Below are 21334 nucleotides of genomic sequence, written 5' to 3'. Positions count from 1 at the left end.
CATCTGCCTGATTTAATCGTCTCCTACTTCCTTGTTTACACTTCTAGATATAGCAAAAAAGTCACTAATAAAATCTGCTGTGTACAATGAAGCAATTGCAAAATAAAAAATTAACCCTTGCTGTTATTCCTACCTTTATGGCCTGACATACAATACACTGAGCTCATATTTTCCCTTCTTTGGCTGCAGACGGTAGGAAATGTGAGAGGTAGATAAAATGAACACATTCACATTCTAACTTGGATCTCTGACGTACAATTAGCTTTAGAACTAAGGTATCACTGAAAGTGTACAAAAGGGTTACACTTGAAGAGATCAGAAAGAAACATCCCTGTGCTTCCCAAGACAAAAGAACTGATCCATCAACACAGGACTGAGAAAAAAGCGCCCTATAAACCACAGGGCTGCCATGAGCTGGGTCTTCTTTTCTGTGAACTTTCCTTTCTTTTTTTTTTTAAAGGGTTTGGCTATTTACTGGTAGGACAGTTTAGGAAAAATGGTTGTGGAATAAGTAATAAAACTTTAAATGGTGCCTGATTTCATAACCCAGTAAAATATGACTAGTGACTAACTCTTATGAAATTAAAAGATGCATCTCTGGCATTACCTATAATCCCTCCGACATCGTACCAAATGGACAGCTTGTCAGCTTCGGCCTCCTTCCACCCAAAGTTGTTACTCAGATAAAAGGGCAGCCAGAAGAAGAAGGAGTAATTCACTAGCTTCAGGCAGGCGTAGGCCAGTGAATACTGCAAGAAAAACATCTAACTCTCAGCAAGAACAAACAGCACAGCAAGACCACAATATTTAATGTAACTAAAAAGCAAAACAAATTGGAGGAGTTTGGGATGAACAGCACCTGATTTTAAAATTAAACATTCCTACAGATACCCACTGGCCTGACTTTACCTAGTCTCCCCCGTCTCTTCATCCCCATTAGCGTCTAGACAGGCAGTACAGCAGGCCTTTGGGACAGAAAACACATCACATAGGACTATTTCTTAATTGTCCCCACTTTCTTCCCCTTTCAGTTCTCTGGTAGAAGCAAACCAGTGTTTTGAACCTGTAAGGCACGGCACATACTCATATTTCTTTATTTAGGTAGAGATAAAAGGCATTCATGCCACTAACCAGCACTGCCCATAAGCAAAGGACTCCAGTAAACATCACAGCTTTGACTGCAAGCAGCCGAGCTTTTGTTTTGGTTCCTCTGCTTCCTGCGAAGTTAATGTGACTGGACTACGTTTCAAGGTCTGAGAAAAGCATTGACATGAAAACTACTTTCACATTATGGTTTCCAAAAGCTTTATAGTCCCACATCGGGGGGAAAGCAGAGAGCATCTTTGGTGCATCAAAAATGAAAGAACACGACTGTCATGGGCCTGTGGCTCTACGGTGAGGAATGAAAGTTGCCGCCGCCTTAAGATGGCAGTGGGGCTGGGGCTGAGGCTCCTATATTCAACACATTATTACCAGGAAATCCTGACATTTAGCATCAAAGGAAAAAGGGGGAGGAACAGAGAGCCTGACTTCAAAGGGTGTCTGGCTAGTATGTTCTTTTCCCTGGAACTGCCAGTTATTCCCTAGGTATCACTTGTTTTAAAACAGCTTCCCTGGCAGGGCAGCAGCCACCCCCCAGAGAGCCGACTCCTCCTCATGACTGCATTTTGTCCAGACAGCCTGCCACAAAGACAAAGGAATTAAGTTAACTAGGTTTCCTTTACTCCCTGCCCGTGTCAGGGAACAATAGCTTGTGAAACACAAAGGAATAGCAAAAGAGGTCCCTGTTTAGTCACAACAAATCTAAGTTCTGTCTCTGAAATTACACTATTAACAGCAGAATATTTGAATAATTAGTTTAAAAAAATGCTAATCATTAGATTAGCATAAGAACAGGCCCAAAGCCTGTTGTATTATACATCATCTTTTGGTTAAAGAACCATGGGGACTTAACAGTTAAATTTTAACTCATACTTAAACCATCTGTTTGCAAATGTCAGTTCTCTTAGCTTAGGGGCACAGGTGAAGGGAACAGGACAACCCACAGACTCTGAATCTAACGGAGGGATTACATTTATAAAGCACCATTAAACACAAAATTTAAAAGGTTCTTTTTCGTAACACAATAACCCAACGTTACAGACCCCAGGGCGAGCTGGCAGACTTTCTGTTCCAGAGGACGGGGGACTGAGACACAAGGACGGGCTGAGTGACTTACCCCAGGCCTCACAGAGAGTTAGTGGGTAAGCTGGAAACATAACCTAGGCCTCTTACTTCCACTCCCGTGCTAGGGCGCCCGAAACATCAAGACAGATAAACTGCAGCAGAAGGGATTCAGTTTAGACGTTAGAAAAAAAAACCTGACTGCAAAGGCTGTGGAAACACTGGAACGCATTACCAAGAAATGCTGTGGAGCATTCTGCTCTAGCGCTCTTAGCAGAGGGGCAAACGTTTTTCTCCCACTAGAATGGTAAGAACATAGGCAAACAAGGCAGACTTAACCAACCATTCCAAACCCCTCTCGGTCTACCTGTAATTCCATAATACTGCAACAGGCCAAAAGGCATATTTAAAAATATCAATTTTGCCTTCTTACTCGAACACTAGATCAGGGTCAGAAAACTCAGGCTCGCAGGCCAAACCTGGCCAGGCCCATTTGCCCCACACTGTCCACGGATTCTTTCGCTCTACAGAGTCGTCTGGTGTGGCAGAGACTGTATGGTGCCCCTAAAGCTGACAACATTGGGGGCTCTTCAAAGAAAAGGTTTGCCAACCCCTGCATTAGACATCAGATAAAATCTCAAGTGGTACCAACACAGAAACAAGCTGAGAGCCACCCTGCGCTACTCCTCTGAACACATATCCCTAAAACAAAGTCTCAAAGAGAAGCTAATACTTCAAGATGCTTCATCCCAGGCAGAGTTAACACCCAGGGCACAGTGTCTCACTGGCTACGGTGAGGAGATCTGAACAGTCCTTACCGGTATAACTCCGGGAAGGCAGCACGCTTGATAAAAGCTTATTGCCTTGACTTGGGAAGCAGTGTCGTCTTCTTGGATTGAATAATTAGGCTCAGATTCATCTTCATTGTCAGCACCATTAATTAATGGCCTGTGTGAGTCTTCTTCAAAATTTTCTTCTGCCTCAATACCTGGGAGACCTAGAACAACAGTGACAGCCACCAGTTAGAGAGTGCCCTCCAGGTGCCTGGTACTGCATGTAAGTGCTTTGTATGTATGATTACTTATGGGGTCAGTGTTATTTTTATATCCATTTTACAGAAGCGGCCACTAAGGTTTAGAGTCCAAAGTCAACTAAGGTCAATTAAGGTCACCTAGCTAATGAACAAACCCAGGTCTCCAATTCTACTTTATCTGGCTTCAAAGCTATGCTTTCTCAACTACATCAAACTCTCTTATGTACCAAAAAAAGCTTAATGATGTGTCTCGTTCATAAACTCAAAGGATAGAAGAGCCCTCCAACTATTTGCTTCTGTGGTTTCGCTTGCACACGTTCGCTATTTAACCACAGAGAAGTATCACCTAAATCATTTTTATGTAGGAAAAGAAATCTGTCTCCAGGAGTGAAATTGGAAATACATCCATGCTAATTTCCAGCCAGTGTCTCAATTATAAAGCCCATTTGCAAATGATGAGTTTTCCCTGAGTCTATAAAACAGTGAGGCTCACTCCCTCAAACACCTGCAGCTGTGCCAGGCGAGGCCACAGAGTCTGCGGACACAAACAGGAACACTGCTCCTTTAATTCACTGAAAGCAGCTCACAGTTCTCCCAGGAAGAAAGAGACTGGCTGTTCTGGCCACAGGTTTCTCTTTGCCCAAAATAGTACGACGATCAGAACAGAAGAGACAGCTTCTTCTCACCAATTTCTTCCGGTGACACCAGGAGTCCAAAGAAGATGATGATCCCACCAGCAAACTGCACAGCCGCCGTCACCAGGAAGGCATACTGGAGGGGGAGGGAAAGGGCTCCTTACACATCTGGGATACTCATTAGAGGCACACGTGCGGAGGTGGGGGTGCAGCAGGGAGGGCAGGGAGACTGGGAAGGAAATGAGCGCTGAGTGCTCGGCCTGTGCCAGGCACTGAGCTGGTGTTTTGTGTTTTCTCCCAGGTTTTTCCCAATGACTCTGCAGGGCTCAGAGCGGATAATGAAGACCCCCAGACAAAGAGTGGTACCATTACAATTGTGAACTCAGAACCAGCTCTAAAAAAATCACTGTTTACATCACAGCCTCCCATAAGAGATAGTATCTGCCCTCAAAGATATTTTCCAGTTGAGGGGATTAAACAATACACAAAACAATAACATAAGGCAGCATGTGGCTCCATACATGAGAAGGCCCATCCCTAACAGGAAACACATACAGGAACAGAAGGAAGCAGATACAGAGGATGAAGCAGGGACACAATGCTTTAAGGAAGAGCTGGAAGTCACTGCAATTGACCATCTCTCCTGGCACAGCTGAAGAAAAGGCAGACGGTGGGAGGGAGACGAAGGGCTCCTGCATGGTGGAAGCTGAGGGCTTCTGCTGGGTAACAAGGAAGAAAACTGATTTGGAAAGGTGCTATCAAGATGAAAGACTCAAAAGCCAGGCTGCATCGCTGGATTTTATTTAGGAGAGAACAGAGCCTGATGTGGGTAGACAGTCTACATTTTTTAACAAGTCAGTGACGAAATTAGTGTTTCCAACAGTCAAATTTGGGAACGGCATGTAGAGTGAACCAAAATTCCCATCTGAGCCCTATTAGTACAATCCAGGTGTGAAGGTAAGAAGCCTAGAAACAGGAACACAGGAAGGACTTCCCACCGACCCTAACCAGACCAAAATTCTTCAGGCACCAAACACTTGGTGGTGAGCTGTTTACAAATTTACCTACTTTTTAAAAGAGCAACTCTCTTAATTACTAGGTTTTTTAACAGGCCATACATTGACAATTCAAGTGACCAAAAGTAGATGTTAGGAAAACCCTTGCCTCTCACCCCTTCTCCCATCTATTCAGTTCTCATTTTCCCAACATATAACCATGTATTTAATAATAAATTTTTACTTTCCAGAGGCAGTTTTGCAAACATACAAGTCAATACAAACACATGCTCTTTAATTCTTCCTCCATTTCACACAAATGGCAGCATTCAATACACAAGGTCATGCACCCCTGCTTCCTTCACTTAACACACCAGTGAACTCTCGCCCCATCAGTACACGGAGAGCTGCCTAATTCTGTCATACCTGCACAGAATTCCACTGAATAGGTGTACCATCGTTTAACTATTTCCCTTTTGATTGACATTTGTTATCAATCCTTTGCTATAACAAAGTAGAAATAAATAACCTTGTAGATATCTCTCTTTGTAGATGTTGAAATATATTCACCTGTGGGATTAATCTGTGGAGGTTGGACTGCTTGGCCAGAGTAGCTGCAATTTAGATCAACAGTCCCATATTGACCCCAAGTCAGGTTATTTACTCTTCCATCCACAATGCCTGCTTCGTCACATCCTCACAAACACAACACGTTAACAAACTTTGGGGTTTTTACCCATCTAGTAAGTAATACAGTGTAGGTTTTTCTTCTTCTTTTTTTAATAGTGCAGTTTTTCCTTGCATTTCTCTGTCGACTAACACCTAAATTCCATAAAGGCAGAGACTGTTGTCTCTTTTGGCCAGGACTCTATTCTCTACTGCCTCAGGGTACTTAGAGGAGCTTAAAAATATGTATTGAATGAATGAATAAGTTCTGCGTGAAGTGGAATATCTTGTGCATTTACAAGCCACTTCTAGTTCTTTTTCATAAACTACACATTCAAATCCTTTGCCTTTTTTTCAGTGATTTGTTGGTCTTTTTCTTATCAATTTGTGTGTACTCTTTATATATTAGGGATATTAGCTCTTTATCTGTAACATGAGTTGCAAATACTTTTCCCCAATTGATTATATGTCTTGAGACTCGGGTATTTTTCCATGACTAATTTTTTCAATGTGTTTGAATTTACCAAAAGTTTGTCAACTCTTAATACAAAAATTGCCCACCCAGATGTAGCTCTAAATAGTTTCAAATGGTCACAGGATTATTTCAAAAAAATTAGAAATATATTTACATATTCAAGAAAAAGCTAGAAAGAAATACCTACCTCATAACCATACTGCAGAACAGAAGATGCCAGACAGGCTCCCAAAATATTGCCCACTGAAGCACAGGCACTCCAGAGACCAAAAACAACTCCTCGTCTGAGATGGGAACAGCGGGAAAGAGAAGACGGAATCAGAAGGGATTTCGCGTGCAGTTCAAATACAAAATGGCCAAAACTGTGCAGGCTCACCTTACAAAGAATCAACATTCTATTTTAAGATTTTTTTTTTTAAGTACACCCAAATGGCAAAGCATCAGGTCTCTTCTAACTCAAAGATTTTATTACACTAAAGTTCAATTTGGGACTCACTGAAAGACATTATTAAGAGAATTATAGAAGACAAGCCACAGATTGGGAGAAAATATTTGCATATCACTTATCTGATAAAAGATTTGTAGCTGGAATATAAAGAAATCTCAAAACTCAACAATGTGAAAAACAGACAATGCAAGAAAATGGTAAAGAGTATAAATAAATCTAAAGTCATCTCAAATAAAGTTTTTGAAAAATTTAGATTAATCTAAAGTTGACAGAAAGCAGATCAATGGTTGCCTGAGATGGCAATCAGGAGGGGGGAAGTATTATCACGGGACAAGGAGAAACTTTGGGGGCTGATGGTTATGTCATTATCTTAATGGGGAGGATACTTTTACAGGTGTCTGCATGCCAAAACTCAATGCTATACAATAAGCTGTACGTGTTCAAAATGTACAATTCGGTGAGTTTTGGCATGCATGCAATGATAAACAATCAAGCCCAGTCTTTTGAGTATCTCAACTTACTCTCCATCCTGTAAATTAAGTATGGTCCTTCTTGGGTGGCCCAGAGGACACTTCAGCAGGTGCCCATCCCCACGCCACGGCACACACCACACACAAACTCACATACAACTGACAACTACTCGAAGCTTTAGGAGGAAAACGTCCAATCTAACTAACCCCCAAAGTTTGGCATTCTTCATCTGCACCTCCTTGGAGCCTTCGCGATGTGACCTTAGGCAAGTTCCACAGATAACTTCTGGCCTCAGTTTCCTTATCTTTAAGTGAAAGTTAAACTAGATCACTGAGTCTCCAAAAAAGGGAACACAAACCCACAGGAAGACAAACTGATGGGATGGCACATGAGATTTATGTTACTATGTTGTGTTATTTATGTTCTGTAAAGGGATGATTTTTTTAAAATTTTGAGACATACACCTCAGCCACACTCCAATCTGACCATGACCAGGGGAGGGCTGTGAACGTGTCTCACCGGGCTAGACCATCTCTGAGGTCCACACCACTTCCAACGTACTTCGACGTGAAGCCCTCTCTCCCTGCAACTCTAACTTTCCAAAACAGAGAAGAGATGTGGGTGGTATCGAAGGGATCGAGTTAATTGACTCTGACAAGTCTGAACAATCCGATATTAAAACTACTTAAATAGGGAAATGAAAGAGGAAGTGGCATACCCAGCTTTCCCAAACCAGTTGCCCATGACGGCAACCACACAGGGCCAACCGGTGGACTGCAGCAGGCCGTTCACAATCCACAGACAGCAGTACAGCCCCTTGTTGTAGAAACGCAGCCATTCTGTGAGGGTGCCAAAGACAAACACCTTAGAGAAGGAGGGAGAAAAAGACACATGTAACATCCGCACCGACGCCCCGCGCGAAGCCCCACTTGAAGGACACAGTCAGCATCTGAGCCTGAGGGACGTGTGGCTGACTCTTCAGATGCTCCTGCTCAGAGCAGCACTGAGTGAGATGCACACCAAACCGCCCCGACCACAGAGGCAGAGATGGCAAACAGCATAAAACGCAGTGAGGGTCATCCCTCCAACCTGGTTTTCAACTCTAAACGGGTGAGTCCCCACTGTTCACCGCACTGTACGCCTACTTCCTCTTGGTGATGGAGGACCACTCCGGGGACTACCCGAGTTCACGTGCATGAATGCACTCAGAACAGCGCCAGGCACGTCGTGGGGACTGGGAGGCAGCCGCTGTTACCACTGCAGCTACTAAGAGCATCGGTGAAACTTGTGATCGGCTCAACAGTTCAGTGGCATTCATCAAGCGGCTGCTTTTTCCCAGGCACTGTGCTCGAGTGGGCATTTTATTTGTAGTCAGTCTCCTTTGGGAATATTTGGCATGGGTTTACAAATGGTATGTGTAATACCGTATGACCCCAGTTACATGACATTCTGGAACAAGCAAAACTGTAAGGACGGAAAAATGGTAAGTGATCGCTAGAGGCTGGGGGTAGGAGGGGTGTAGTTACACAACTACACTTGTCTGTCACAGTTAGAACTATACACTAATAAGGAAGAGTTTATGTACATACTTCAATTTTTCAAAGAAATGTAAAAAAACCCAAGAAAGTACGTATATAGGTTTAAAAATATTGTGTACATATGTGTGGATGAACAGTTTGTGAATAAAGTGCTTCAGTCTCTAAAATATAAAGACAAAACTTACACAAATGACAGACACTGAAAAACAAGAATAGGGTCTGACTAAACTCCATGCTTTCATTCAATCAACAAAAATTTATCACCAGATGCCTGTAAGCAAATAAAGATGAATCAAATGTGGGTCTTGCCATCTAGAGCACTTAATGTACCAGGCACCACACCAAATGCCCTACACACAGTAGCTCACAGAAGCCTCACTGCAACCCTGGGCGGAGGTGTGCAAACGGGGAGGCTGAAGCACAGAGAGACAGGAGCTGGAAACTGCAGCAGAGGGCCTGAAACGCAGGCAGTGCAGGTCGCAAGAAGTCTGTGGTCTTAATGACTATGCTGCAGACTCTGCAGGAAAGCAAGACTGATACAGAAACAAGCAGGCCGAGCGCCTTCAAGGAAATTCAGGCACAGGAGCTCAGGACAGGGAATGATCACTTGCAGAAGTGGGGTGGGTAACAGGAGGCATTATGAAAGTGTCATTTGGCCAATGATCTGAAGGAGACGTTGAGTGAGACTGTGAAGAGCTGAACAGAGGGCCATTCGAGGCAGGAAGACAGCAGGAACAACAGCAGAGCGGCAGAAAGGAGCAGGAGGTGCTGGGGCCCAGAAGGTAGTGTGGTTGGGCGAGAGCACGGAGGTGAGGCACAGGGAAAGACCCGACTGCAGAGGTGGCGGGCTGCGACCAGGTCCTCTCCAGCACCGGATGCCACGCTAGTCACGCTTTGACTTTCTTGGTGACTGAGAATCAAGGAAGGTGCGTGATTGAAATTGTACTTTAAGGACCTTCCTAACTGAAAAGGCACACAAGGGATCAGAAAACTGAAGACTAATTTTACTATTCCATTCTACATATAGAAGCAGGGGGACTGCTCGGATTCTCAAGTACCTGACCGAGATAAGAGCAACAGTAGTAAGAATAATCACAGCTTCTAACTTACCACCAGTGCAGAAGAGCACATGCCGAAGGACAGAACCCATCGCAAATTGAGCCGATCCCCAACAATACCGCTGATGAAAAGGCCCTAAAAAAAAGGCATTTTATTTTACAGCTCTGGATAACACCACGGCCTGGAAAAAGCAAGATGCACTACAAAGCAAATGAGGCAAACAAAACATAAAAATTAAACCTCATTCTCATGCCTAGACTCGCCGTCTGTATCAGTTTCACCAATGTTTCACGAAATGGCAGTGGCTTCTGCACACTATCCTGTAAACCCCTCATGCACCAGGACGTGTAATTCAGTGCAAACTTTTGTTCTCTTTGAACCCCAACTGCCTAAAAGGAGACGAAGGAAAATCCAAGAATAATTCTAATAAAACAAGCCCATAAATATATTTCACCTTCTAGAACAGATTTACTCTTAAACATCAGTTACCTGCTTTCCCAAAGGGATTCTGCTCGGGCATCTGCATTCTGCCTAAAGATGTGTTATTAACACGTCCGTCAGAACAGAAGCTTCGGGGGCACACATGCTGCCTGTTTAATCTGACCCTTGGGTTTCATGACATCACGAGGCAAGGAGTAGGGAGGCAGAGACAGTATTTAGTTGAAGACAGGTACAAGTGTTCTGCCTTCTGCTCTCCTCCCACTGAGTGGCAGGAACTAAAATGCCGAGGTCACGGCAGCAAGGCAGACCAACGAGCAAGGGCAACACACTTTTAAGTTTCTTCCACAAATATGTAAAATGGATAAATGTCTTGACTAAATACCTAAATCCAGAAATGAGTGTTTCTAATGAACTGACTACATAATGGATATAATATAGATGGATAAATACGTCTACATTAGAGAAATTTAAGGGATAAATGTCATAATAAATGTTTCTCCCTCATTATCATCAAGCTTTCACAACCTCAAAAGAAGCACCTACAAGCACTAGAGGAGATTCTATGTTCTAAAGCTCCAATTCACATGGTCTTATGCTACATATAATAACGGGGGTGAAGGAAAGCTGTCAATTATCTTTCAGATTAGGGAACCAATGCATTATTCTGTGTTGCTCCAAAGGCGTGTAAGGTGTCTGGAAGTTACAGAAGGAAATGAAGCTCAATATAAAGAACTGTGATCACTGATTTTTCATGGCTCTTATCTTTTATCTCCCAGACCTACTTAATTTTAGAGATAGGTGTTCTCATCATAACTCCATAGATAAGGAAACTAAATATCAAAAAATAAGGTTAAATTCCATTTTGATACCAAGTTTAACCCAGCTCGAGGATGGTGGTAGAGCTAGTCGCTCCACTAGACCATGGGGCTTCTTCAAATACTTCGTGAAAGGCCTGAAGAGAAGCATCACTGGGATGCCTCAGCCAAAGCGGAATGATCCTATATTGGGATTTTGTACAGAAAATGCTGGGGTGCAAAGCTAGGCTAAACAACCCAAGATCTGTTCCAACTGTGTCGGTAAGTTTCCTCTTCAAAGAAAAAATATTCTAGTAATTACCCACATAAACACTCGGAGACGGCTTCAGGACTTTCACCTAGTACTGCACATCTGTACCTAAAGGGCTTCTCTATAACTGGCCACATTTTAAAGACAGTAAGATGCAGGGGAGAAAGGTCAGGCTGCTCCCACAGCACACAGGTCCGCTGTCGCCTCCACAGGTCCCAATGCTCCTCTTCAGAAGCCAGCACAGGCATTCCCCACCACCAGACCACCAGACAGAGGCTCTGACTGCCCAACCCCAGGACACCACCTCAGCCAGAGCCAGCCCCAGCCATCCTGGCTCGGCTCCCAGGCGCCACCTTCTCATGGTTCTCCTGCTCCCTCTCAGCCTCCCTGGCCCATCCCTTATCTTCCCACCTCTAAATACCAGAAGGTCCCCTGGCTCAGTCTTCCCACCTCTTGTCTGTCCTCACCAACTCTCTTGATGAGTTCATCCAGTCTCATAAGTTAACATATCATCAGAGGGGGGCGGGTATAGCTCAGTGGCAGAGCGCATGCTTAGCATGCATAAGGTCCCGGGTTCAATCCTCAGTACCTCCATTAAATACATACGTACATACATACATACATACCTAATTACCAACCCCTACAAAAAAAGGCTGATTAAAAAACCATCTGTTTGCGAAGGGCTCTGAAATCTGTACCTCTAGCCTGAACCGCTACACAGTGACCTCACTTAACCCACTTCCAGTCTCTGCTCTCTGTAAAGCCCTCCCCAGCCATCCTACTTAAACAACAACCCCACCCAGGATGATCGATCCCCTTTCCCTGCTTGACTCTTCACAGCACACATCACCTTTGAACACACTCGGTAATTTACTTATTTAGAGCATCTTGTCGCTGTTTGTCTCCCTCAGCTCCCATGCAGGAATAGAAACTTTATAAAGCTAGGGATTTTTCCTGTGTTGCTCACTGTTCAATTCCCACTGACTAGAAAAGTACCCAGCACATGCTAGGTGCCCAAAAAATATTTGTCATATGGATGAATGAATACATGGACGGATGGATGGATGGACGGATGGATATAAACTACAGCAATACTGAACTGTCTTCAATCGGCATATTCAAAATCCTTTACCAACTTCATAAGGTTTGGAGTCATTTTACATCTTTCCTCAACGTAAAACCCTAGAGCTCAAAAACTTACCACAGCGTAGGAGAAGAGGAAAATGGTATCCAGTGTTCCAAGGAAAAGAGTGGCTTCCTCTGCACTGGGGAACAAGTGGTTGCTGCTCCAGATCTGCAGTCACACAGCAAGAGTAAGTGAGCCCCGCTGGAACAGGGCACCTTCGGGACAACCTCCACCCACACTCAGAACCCCAGTGATGTTGACGAGAGCAAATCAGCACTTTGTACATAAGGAAACAACATGCAAAAAGGTCCACAAGGCCAAAACTATTTGCATAATACTAAAATGCTATTTGCTTTTTTTTCCCTTTGAATTTTCCCACTGATGGTGAAAAGGCAGTGGTGGGTAAAACTCCTGTGCCTTAGCATGAATCAAGGCAGTGACACCAAACGTATTGTTAACCCTGTATTCTTCACTGCCACATTCACAGTTTAAAAAAAAAAAAAAAAGGCAGTTTCACATCAGAATGTCCATGGCATATGCTATATGTTCCATAAATAATTGTTGAGCAGTAAAAATAATTAATTTTATTAAATCTGGCCCCTGAGTACGTTTGTTAATGTCCTGTGTGATGAAGTAGAAAACACACATACAGCACCATGCACACCAAAGTAAGACGGCTGTCTTGAGGAAAACTGAGTGGCGAGCTGAAACGTCATTTTTACTTGAAAGAGTGACTGACAGGCAAACTCTAGTTATTCAGATTTGGGTATTTGGCAGATATTTCCTCAAAAAAGAAGGAAATGAGCCTGTCACTTCAAGATCCATTCAAAGCACAAGACAGACAAATGGATCTTAATGTAAGCATATAATACAGTTAATACAGTTTCAGATTCCACACTGCAACTAAAACCTTTAGGAAATTGCCACTTGTCAAATTCGGGTGTAGTGTCAAAGACAAATCTCCACAATTAACTGAAAAGGCTATTAAAGGACTTCTCCCTCTTCCACTATGTATCTGTGAAAGCCAAATTCTCTTCATATACTCTCTGCAAAGTATCATGTTGCAAGAAACCGAATTCAGAAGAGACATGAAAATCCATTGTCTTCTATTAAGCCAGACATTAAGAGATTTGAAAAATGTAAATCAATGCCTCTCTCCTTTGTGATTTTTTGTTTAAAAAAAGGCATTTTCCATAAAATGTTATTTCTGTTAACATGTGATGGGTTTATTTAGTTCATTTAAAAATAACTTAAAACCAATGTCTTTTTTCAGTTTCTCAGTTTGAATTTCTAAAACAGTAAGTATCTGTAAATATAAATTCATATAACCAGACGCTCTTTGAGGTCCGCAGGCTAAAGCTTTGAGAACAGCTGGACACAATGATTTCTGAGGTGGGCTATTACAGAAAAGAAAGTCTGACTTTAGAATATTAAACAGAAAAATCACAATCAGTAATTTTAAAAATACATATCTTTAACAGAAGGTAAAAATCCCCAAATTTTAAGTGTGACTCTGAAGTACTGACTCATTTCTGTGTGGCTTATGGCCTCGGTCTTGTTACTGTAACACTCACACCGTTCTCACGGGCTGTAAGAAAGTAGCTCGCATGGCGGAGACGCATCAGCATGTCAGAGACCCAACGTGGGGCCCTCAGTACCTTCAGTCAGTTACTTTGCCTCCTTTCCCTCTAACCACACTCTTTGATCCCCAATGCCATCCAGGCTCAGTAGGACCCAGGAGTAAGTCCTGCTGGGCACACACCAACGTGAGCCAGAGGTGGGGCCTCCCAGCAGCTGCTCAAAGTTTCAGTCATCAAAACTCCCCACAGGTGTGGCTGTCACAAGAAGGGCGATTTTAAACAGCTTTTTTCTGCTCCACTGCCAGCATTCAGCGGAAATACACGTTTGACTGCCTACTTAGTAAGTGTAAACAAAACCAAAAACTAAGAGAGCAAAGCAGGACTAACAAAAAGATTCAGAAAACAGGAAAAAAGAAAAAAAAGCCTAGTGAAGAAAGTTTACATCAGTGGTACAGCTCCGATCACCGCGGCTCCGCTAGCAGGAGACGGCGGCTGTCCTGAGGGAGAGCTGTGAGCTGCGAGCTGGGACGTCACCTTCACTTCAGAGACTGACCGACAGACGAACTTCAGTTACTCAGCTTTGGGTATCTGGCAGGTATTTCCTCAAAAGAGGATGAAATGAGCCTCCAAGGTACTGACAAAATGACTTTAGGATGCTAAAGCCCCACATGCTGGCCTGCACGACCGGAGGATGTGGCTGCGTGCTCAGGCCGGGACTGCATTACACTACCAGGGTTGCTACAAGTTGGGGCACTTCCTGGAAGCAAGAAAGGTCACGGTGTGGGTTTCCTAAGTGAGAACGTTTATCACAGAGTTACAGCTATGCGTGGGGGTGGGGGACTTCCGACACGCAAGAGCTCCTGCCCTGGCGCGTTGAGGGTGAGCTGAAGCTGGTCTGCGCTCAGGGGTCTGCTCTCAGTCTAGCGGGGGTGGTACCCGAGTGGTGCCGGCTGACGTGAGAAGCTGAGTCAGAGCAGCTGCGGCTGAGGCTGAGCTGGACCACTGAGGGCGCCGTGAACTCTGCCTCCCTCTCTTGCTGAGAAGTTTAGATTCTCTCACACTGTTCTCTACACTCTGGAAGGCCTATACTGTCAGGAGAGATAAAGCTTTTTTTTTAATTTGATAGAAGAAATGTTTGTGTATGATTTTCAGTCAAGTTGTCCTCAAATATCAGATTTAATCATTTCCTCTTTATTATCTGTAAACACAGATTTTATGTTATGTTCTCCTACTATTTTCAATGTCTGTCCACGTCCATGGGATCCACTGTGAAGTCTCAAGGTACAGAGACTGTGTCGGCTTCATTTTTTTTTTTTTGTAAAGCATCTAAAATTGAGATGCATAAAAATGAAAGCTATAATAAGTACTTTCCGAGGAAGCTACTTAGGGCACTTAAGAAATGTTTAACAATACATATAAACACAGTCTTTTTTTGAGTTCAGACTAAGTTTATATACACTTCTGGTTCGAAGAATCTTCCCACTCTGAATAAGACAGAAAGTCTCAAAGGAAAGCTAGAGTTAAGACAGTTACAGACCCTGAAGCACAGGAGAAGTGAAAGGGACATATTGTCCCAGCCACTCCGCTCCAGCCACAGGCTTCAGGAAAGGCAAAACCTGGACTTCAAGTCTAAAGAAAGGAATGGGAAGTTGGCACTGCTCTCCACGAGGGTAGGTACAAAAATACAAAGGCTTCCAGGATACAGTAGAATCTGACTTCTACATAACCAATCCATCCAAACTAGTGAATCTATAGTTCTGAAAACACAGATTGATGAAACCTATTTTAGCGGCAATTAGAATAAGTAAGTAAATAAATATTTTGGCAGAAAAGTTAAAGCAAGTTCAACACAAGCTTATAATGTGACGTGGCTACTGGCAGGAAAGAGTTAACACAGCAGACCTGAGATGCTATCCTTAAAAAGACCTACTTGCAAGGCTGGATTCTGAGGGGGTCCCCACCATTCCCTGCTAAGAGTGGCTCCCTGTGCCTAAGCTGTCTGTCCAAACAATGTGGTTTATGCTGAATATTTGCCTTCCTAATGGGAAAGTAGAATTTTCATACGTGCCAGGTAAAGAGTGCCTACGTGAGCAACCCCAGTAAGAACCCTGGCATCATGTCTCTAATTGGCCTCCCCAGTAGACAGCATCTCACCGGAGCTGTCACAACTTGTTGCCAGAAGAATTAAGCACATTTATATGACTGTACTGGAAAAGGACTCTTGGAAACTTTTGCCTGGTTTCCTCTAGACCTCACCCTACATGCTTTTCCCTTTGCTCATCTTTCTCTGTATCCTTTCACTGTAATAAACCAGAGTTTTGAGTCATATGCTGAGTCCTATGAGTCCTCCTACTGAATCCTCAAACCTGGGAGTAGTCTTTGAGATCCCCAACCCAGTTACCTAAAAAACAAAGGCAGCCTTGGGCAGTGTAACCAGAAATTCAGTGTCTAAGTCAAATCCTATTGTTCTACACATTGGTCAGCCTGTACCTGGAATACGATACTCAGGGCTTGGTCTAAGCTGCAGTCAAAGGAGCCAGGGATGTTTTGCATGAACAGGAGAAACTTAGGGAAACAGGTTTTCCTCAGATATTCAACAGGGAGTCCTGCAGCAGGAATCAACTTAGGATGCATGGCTCAAGACAAAACCCAAGATCAAAATTAAACGATGGAACGCTCTTACGTCAATAGAAGGAAGAACTTCCTATTAATGAGAGTTAAATAAAAATGTAATTGTCAATTGTCAAAACTCAGTCAAGAAATCTAGCCATCTAGTCATAATAGCTTGCCTTTTAAAAGTTCCTGATAACTGAAATTTGAGAAAAATTGTTCGAGAGCATCTCCACTAGAATGTCAGCTCCATAAGGAAAGGCCCCCTTTTTTTTTTAATCCTCTAGGCTTTTTTGGGGGGGGCGGTACCCTCAGTGTAGGACAGACTCTCAATAAGCAATTGACTGAATAATTTATTTACACTTCAGAGGATAGTCATATAACCTTCAAACCTATCAACTGTGAATTGGTCTAAATAAAGAAAATAATTTTTAAGAAATAAAAATGCTAGGCATATTAATATATACCTGTAATTCCACATAAATAAAACTCAAATAATGTAGTAAAGATTGAGAGGTAAGGATTTGTGCATTGAGACAGGCTATTATAAAGAACAGCATCTCCACTCCAAACAATCATCAAAGAATTTACTTGGTCCACAATGAATAAAAGAACTGGATGGATACACACTCCCTGACTTCAAGCCATTTAAACAAGATACAAACAAATGAAACAATTAGAAAGTACATAAATACTGAGACATTAAACTACATAATACACAGTGTACACAGTGTGAAAGAGAAAAAAACCAGAAGCTGGGAAAAAAAACTTGATAGGAAAAGTGGCACTTTATCTCAACACAAAGGGAAAATCAAAATGTAGATGGGTGTGCAGAAGGTGAAAGGTCATACAAAAGAATACAAGCAAAATCTCAAAGGCAGAAATGAGCATGGTACTTGTGAAACTCAATGAAAAAACAGCCTAGCCAGAATGGTGTGATTTCAAAACAACGAGAAATAAGTTGGCTGCAATGGTAAAGCAGGCCTGAATCAGGGCAAGCTAAGAAATCAGGCAGAGTAGCTTGGATTTTACACCATAGGAAACAGTAAGTCATCCTAAGGATGAATGAAACAAAAGAGAACTTAAGGAGAATTCATGCGTGGGCATGGTTCCCTTCTGGAATCCACCCCATTACCTAGTTGTGCTTACCTCTACAGGCAGTTCGATTGACTTGTTGAAAGCGCTTGGGGTCCACTGCTTGGAGATACTGACTTTGACATTGCTAAATGTTTTTCTTGACGCGTGGAGCAATGAGTAACTACAGAAGAGAGAAGGAAGGAAGGGTGAGTACTGCTTTATAAGAACTGTCCATTATAAGAACTTTATAAGACTGTCCATTGAAATAGTCTCTGCTAAGCAAAAGAAAAGATTAACTTGTCTTCTTCTATATGAGCCCCCATGTTCACTCATCACGTGTCCCCGGACCTAGAAGATGGAGATGGGACTGATCTCAACGCACTTGAAATCATGGTCGCAGTTCCGTAAAGGATTTTAAGTCTTTAGCAACCACTGGCCACTCACTACACTGGCCATCCAGTAGCTTTTTCCTGGTCCTGTCTTTTCCTCATATTGATGCCTCCCTCAAATCCTCTCAAATGCATTTCCCCTAAATCAAGGATCCAAAATTACCTATCAACTCTTACATAATTAGAAAACCATTTCCCTCATTTCTGCCTTAAACAATAAATAAATAAACCATCATTTTGGTGCCTTCAATAAAGATTAATAATAAAATCGATTCAGAGTAAATAATCAAAATAGCTGAGTCCCAGGGTTATGAACAGCGTGCCCCTAACACCTACAGGCCTGGTTTACATCATCTACAGAGAGCCACAGAGGGCCACGCAGTCAGACGTGGATGATTCTTCAGTCATGCTACCTGATCAGGGCTCTCACATGAGTTACGGCAGCTCCTCACCATCTCATACCATCTTTACTGCTCAAAGAGGCACAAGGCATTCCCTGAATATGCACATCCTTTGTTCTCAAGCTCCTGGTTTTAACAATTAAAGGGTTTTATATAGGATTAAGGTTTTTCAGTCATGGAAGTATTGACATATCGGGACTCCTAAGTTCTCTGTTGTGGGGGGCTATTCTGTGCACTGTAGGATATTAGCAGCATCCTTGGTCTCTACCTACTAGATGCAGGTAGCACGCCTTCCCTCGGCATGACAACTAAAAATGTCTCCAGCCATAGCCAGACAGGGGCAGGATAGCCCTTGAGAACCACTGTACTGGAGCCATCGGAAAGAAAAGCAGAAGGACTAGCTAGTCTATTTCATGTTAAGCTCATGCCAACCTCTGCACTAAGCACTCGCCTTGCGGTAAACAGCTCCTTCAAAAGGGAAACAATGACAACAAGAGAAGAGCTTTATCAGTCCTCTTACCTGAAGAAGGTGAGCAGGAACACGACTACATGATGATGGCTGAACCGGGAGAGCAGAGTTCCTCTTTGAAAAATATCCGGCCAGGCCATGTTCTTCCTGACCTTCCTTCCCACCTTGACTTTAAAGTCTGGAGAGTGAATGGTTTACGTCATTTCTTCTTCCTAGAAAGACAAAACAGATTATTAACATTACTCAAAACAGGCAGATTATCCAAAAACTGAATTATTTAGATTTACAACCAGTCAGCATATAATTAGGCCTTGAAAAAAAAATTATATGGACTAGTTGACACCAGAAAACTAGATTTGATAATTATGTTTTACAGCTATTAGGTAGGCCTTTAAAAAGAAATCCATGACAAAAGATTACATCCTAATAGAAAGAACTCTCATACAAACTGATAAGAAAATCACTAATTGACTGGAGAATGAGCAAAGGAAATGAATAGACAACTCAAAAGAAATGAAACGGCTATTAAACTTACCAAATAAAAGTTCCCATCTCACTAGCAACAAAAGAAATGCCAATCATGGCCAAAAAAAAAAAAAGTTTGCATAGTTAAAAAAGACTGTGCTCAATGCAGCTTGAGGTCTAATGATCCCTGAACTCTCATACGCTGCTGATGGAAGTGAAAATTAGTACAATGTTATAGGAAGACAATCTGGTCATGTTCATCAAGAGCCTTTGACACAAAGATTCAATTATGCATTCAGTTCTCTAAACAAAGGTAGTTTTCACAAGAGTCAGAGAGCTTTCTTTTATTAAAAAAGATGAGCTTTGTGTCAGTCATGAGGGAATCAGGCAGAGGTCAGGCCACTCCTGTGCCATCTCTCTCCCTAATTCCTCTCACCTCTCCTCTGCATCCATGCTGACAGACACCCAAGAATAATTAAGCACCTAAGCATAATGTCTCCAGCTATGAGTCTGCAGAAACAACCTAAATATGCAATGAGAGGAGAATGTTTAAACAAATTATGGTATAGCCATATGGTTGAATATTTTTCATTTGACATGATGAATTGAGACTTTTTAGTAACATGAAAAAATGTCAACTGAAAAAAGTAGGATATGACCTATAAATATAATCAACTTGACTCTATATTTACATAATACTTACAAATAAACAGAGAATATATAGTTCTCTCTGGTAGTGGGATCATGGGTAATTTTAGTTTTCTATATACTTTCCTAAAACTTCTACACTGAACGTGTATCTATTTTATAATCAGGAGGGAGAACATCTACAGCACTGGAAAAGTCCTATAATTTATCTGAATATTAGAAAAAATAAATTAACAAAATACCTTGTATGATAAACATACTACAATAGTCAAAGGTAGGAGACGTACTCAAGAGCTTTCAACACTAAAACTAGTGACTCACAGGGCTTTGCGCAAGGCCACGTTCCCTGTAACTGCTGTTTATACTACAGTTTATACTACAGCTTGATAGATGGACTCAAACCTTAAATACTGAGAGACCCAGGTGAAAGGCCATTCTTAAAACTTTTCGATAAAAGGTACAAAGTTGAGATGATTAAAATTGTATAAACACTACAGCTGATTCACTTACTGGCTGTGAGCCCTTGGACAAGTCAGTCTCTCTGAATCACAGATGGTCCTTCATAAAATGGCCTATCTCTTCTGAGAGTTATGAGACTAAAATAAACAGTGTATGTAAGATATTAAAGTAATTATTTTAGCCACTGATCTGCCCAGGATTAATCCCACATCAGTAGAATGTAACTAATTTCATATAATCATTCTCCCCGAAAAACATTAACAAAATTATGAGCCAATTTAAGACTAAAATTCCACTCATAAAAAGTAAACAAACTTTCTATCTGTAATTCCAGGAAGTTACAAACCAGAGAGAGCTACTGTTACTGCTAAATTTACTTCCATTTACAAGATTAAACATGAAGCCCAAGTGAGACAACGCAACGTTTTAAATATTCTTTATAAACTGTAGCTCTTCGAACTGAACGTACTCACAACTCAAAAATACTGCACCGAATACTTCAGAAAAGGGTGTGGGTTATGAAATTCTATAATCAATCAAGTAAAATAATAATTCCAAAAATCTATGCTCCAACAGTTGGGATTACGCTGCTCTGGCAATAGTGGTTGTGGGTTTCAGGGCTATATAGTTACATTAATGGCTTTAAATGACTATGAAGCTGTTTGTGAGACCATCTGGATTTTGTTTCGGAAAAAACACCTTTTCCTCAGCTACAGTGGCAGGGAAGAAAATGCTTAATAAATACAATGAGAAAATAGTTTTAAACATTCACCTGCTGTTGGCAGAATGCCATTTTAAATGAATACTATGATAACATCTGGTGGTATATAATTACAATCATTAATAATAATAATACCTTGCACTTATATCCCCTACATCACAGAAGTGACTTCTAATCACCTGTGAGCCCTGGGCGCCTGCAGAAGCATGGAGTCTTTGCCAAGTCTGAGTCCATCCAGCACACCCTACTTCCTGAAGACCATTTCCTCTCCAGCTCCAATTACAGACTAAGCAAATACCTAACATTTTCCCAGTGTGTGTACATGCTGTTATAATAAAACCAAAATTCATTTTAAGTGTTTCTGAATTAACAGAAGCTTGTCATTTAGCATCTTCTTAAT

General features: G+C 42.1%; 1 protein-coding gene across 5 annotated transcripts in view; it reads right to left on the bottom strand.

The window, feature by feature from the left end:
- The window catches only part of SLC37A3 (solute carrier family 37 member 3), a 37606-nt gene that overhangs the window by 8375 nt on the left and 7897 nt on the right, over window positions 1-21334 (bottom strand). For 4 of the 5 annotated variants that reach the window (XM_074366919.1, XM_074366918.1, XM_074366920.1 and 1 more), the window contains 9 exons: window positions 18693-18853; window positions 17455-17563; window positions 12191-12283; window positions 9535-9618; window positions 7605-7750; window positions 6155-6251; window positions 3883-3967; window positions 2982-3160; window positions 608-749 (listed from right to left, as the gene is read on the bottom strand). In XM_074366919.1, coding sequence (XP_074223020.1) covers window positions 608-749; window positions 2982-3160; window positions 3883-3967; window positions 6155-6251; window positions 7605-7750; window positions 9535-9618; window positions 12191-12283; window positions 17455-17563; window positions 18693-18781 — 1024 coding nt within the window. In that variant the 5' untranslated portion in view covers window positions 18782-18853. The other variant, XM_074366921.1, reaches the window with a different exon arrangement.

The sequence above is a fragment of the Camelus bactrianus genome, chromosome 7 (genome assembly GCF_048773025.1).
Source record: "Camelus bactrianus isolate YW-2024 breed Bactrian camel chromosome 7, ASM4877302v1, whole genome shotgun sequence".
Lineage (NCBI taxonomy): Eukaryota > Metazoa > Chordata > Mammalia > Artiodactyla > Camelidae > Camelus > Camelus bactrianus.
Note: the sequence above shows the minus strand (reverse complement) of the source record. Positions and strands in the feature narration are given on the sequence as shown.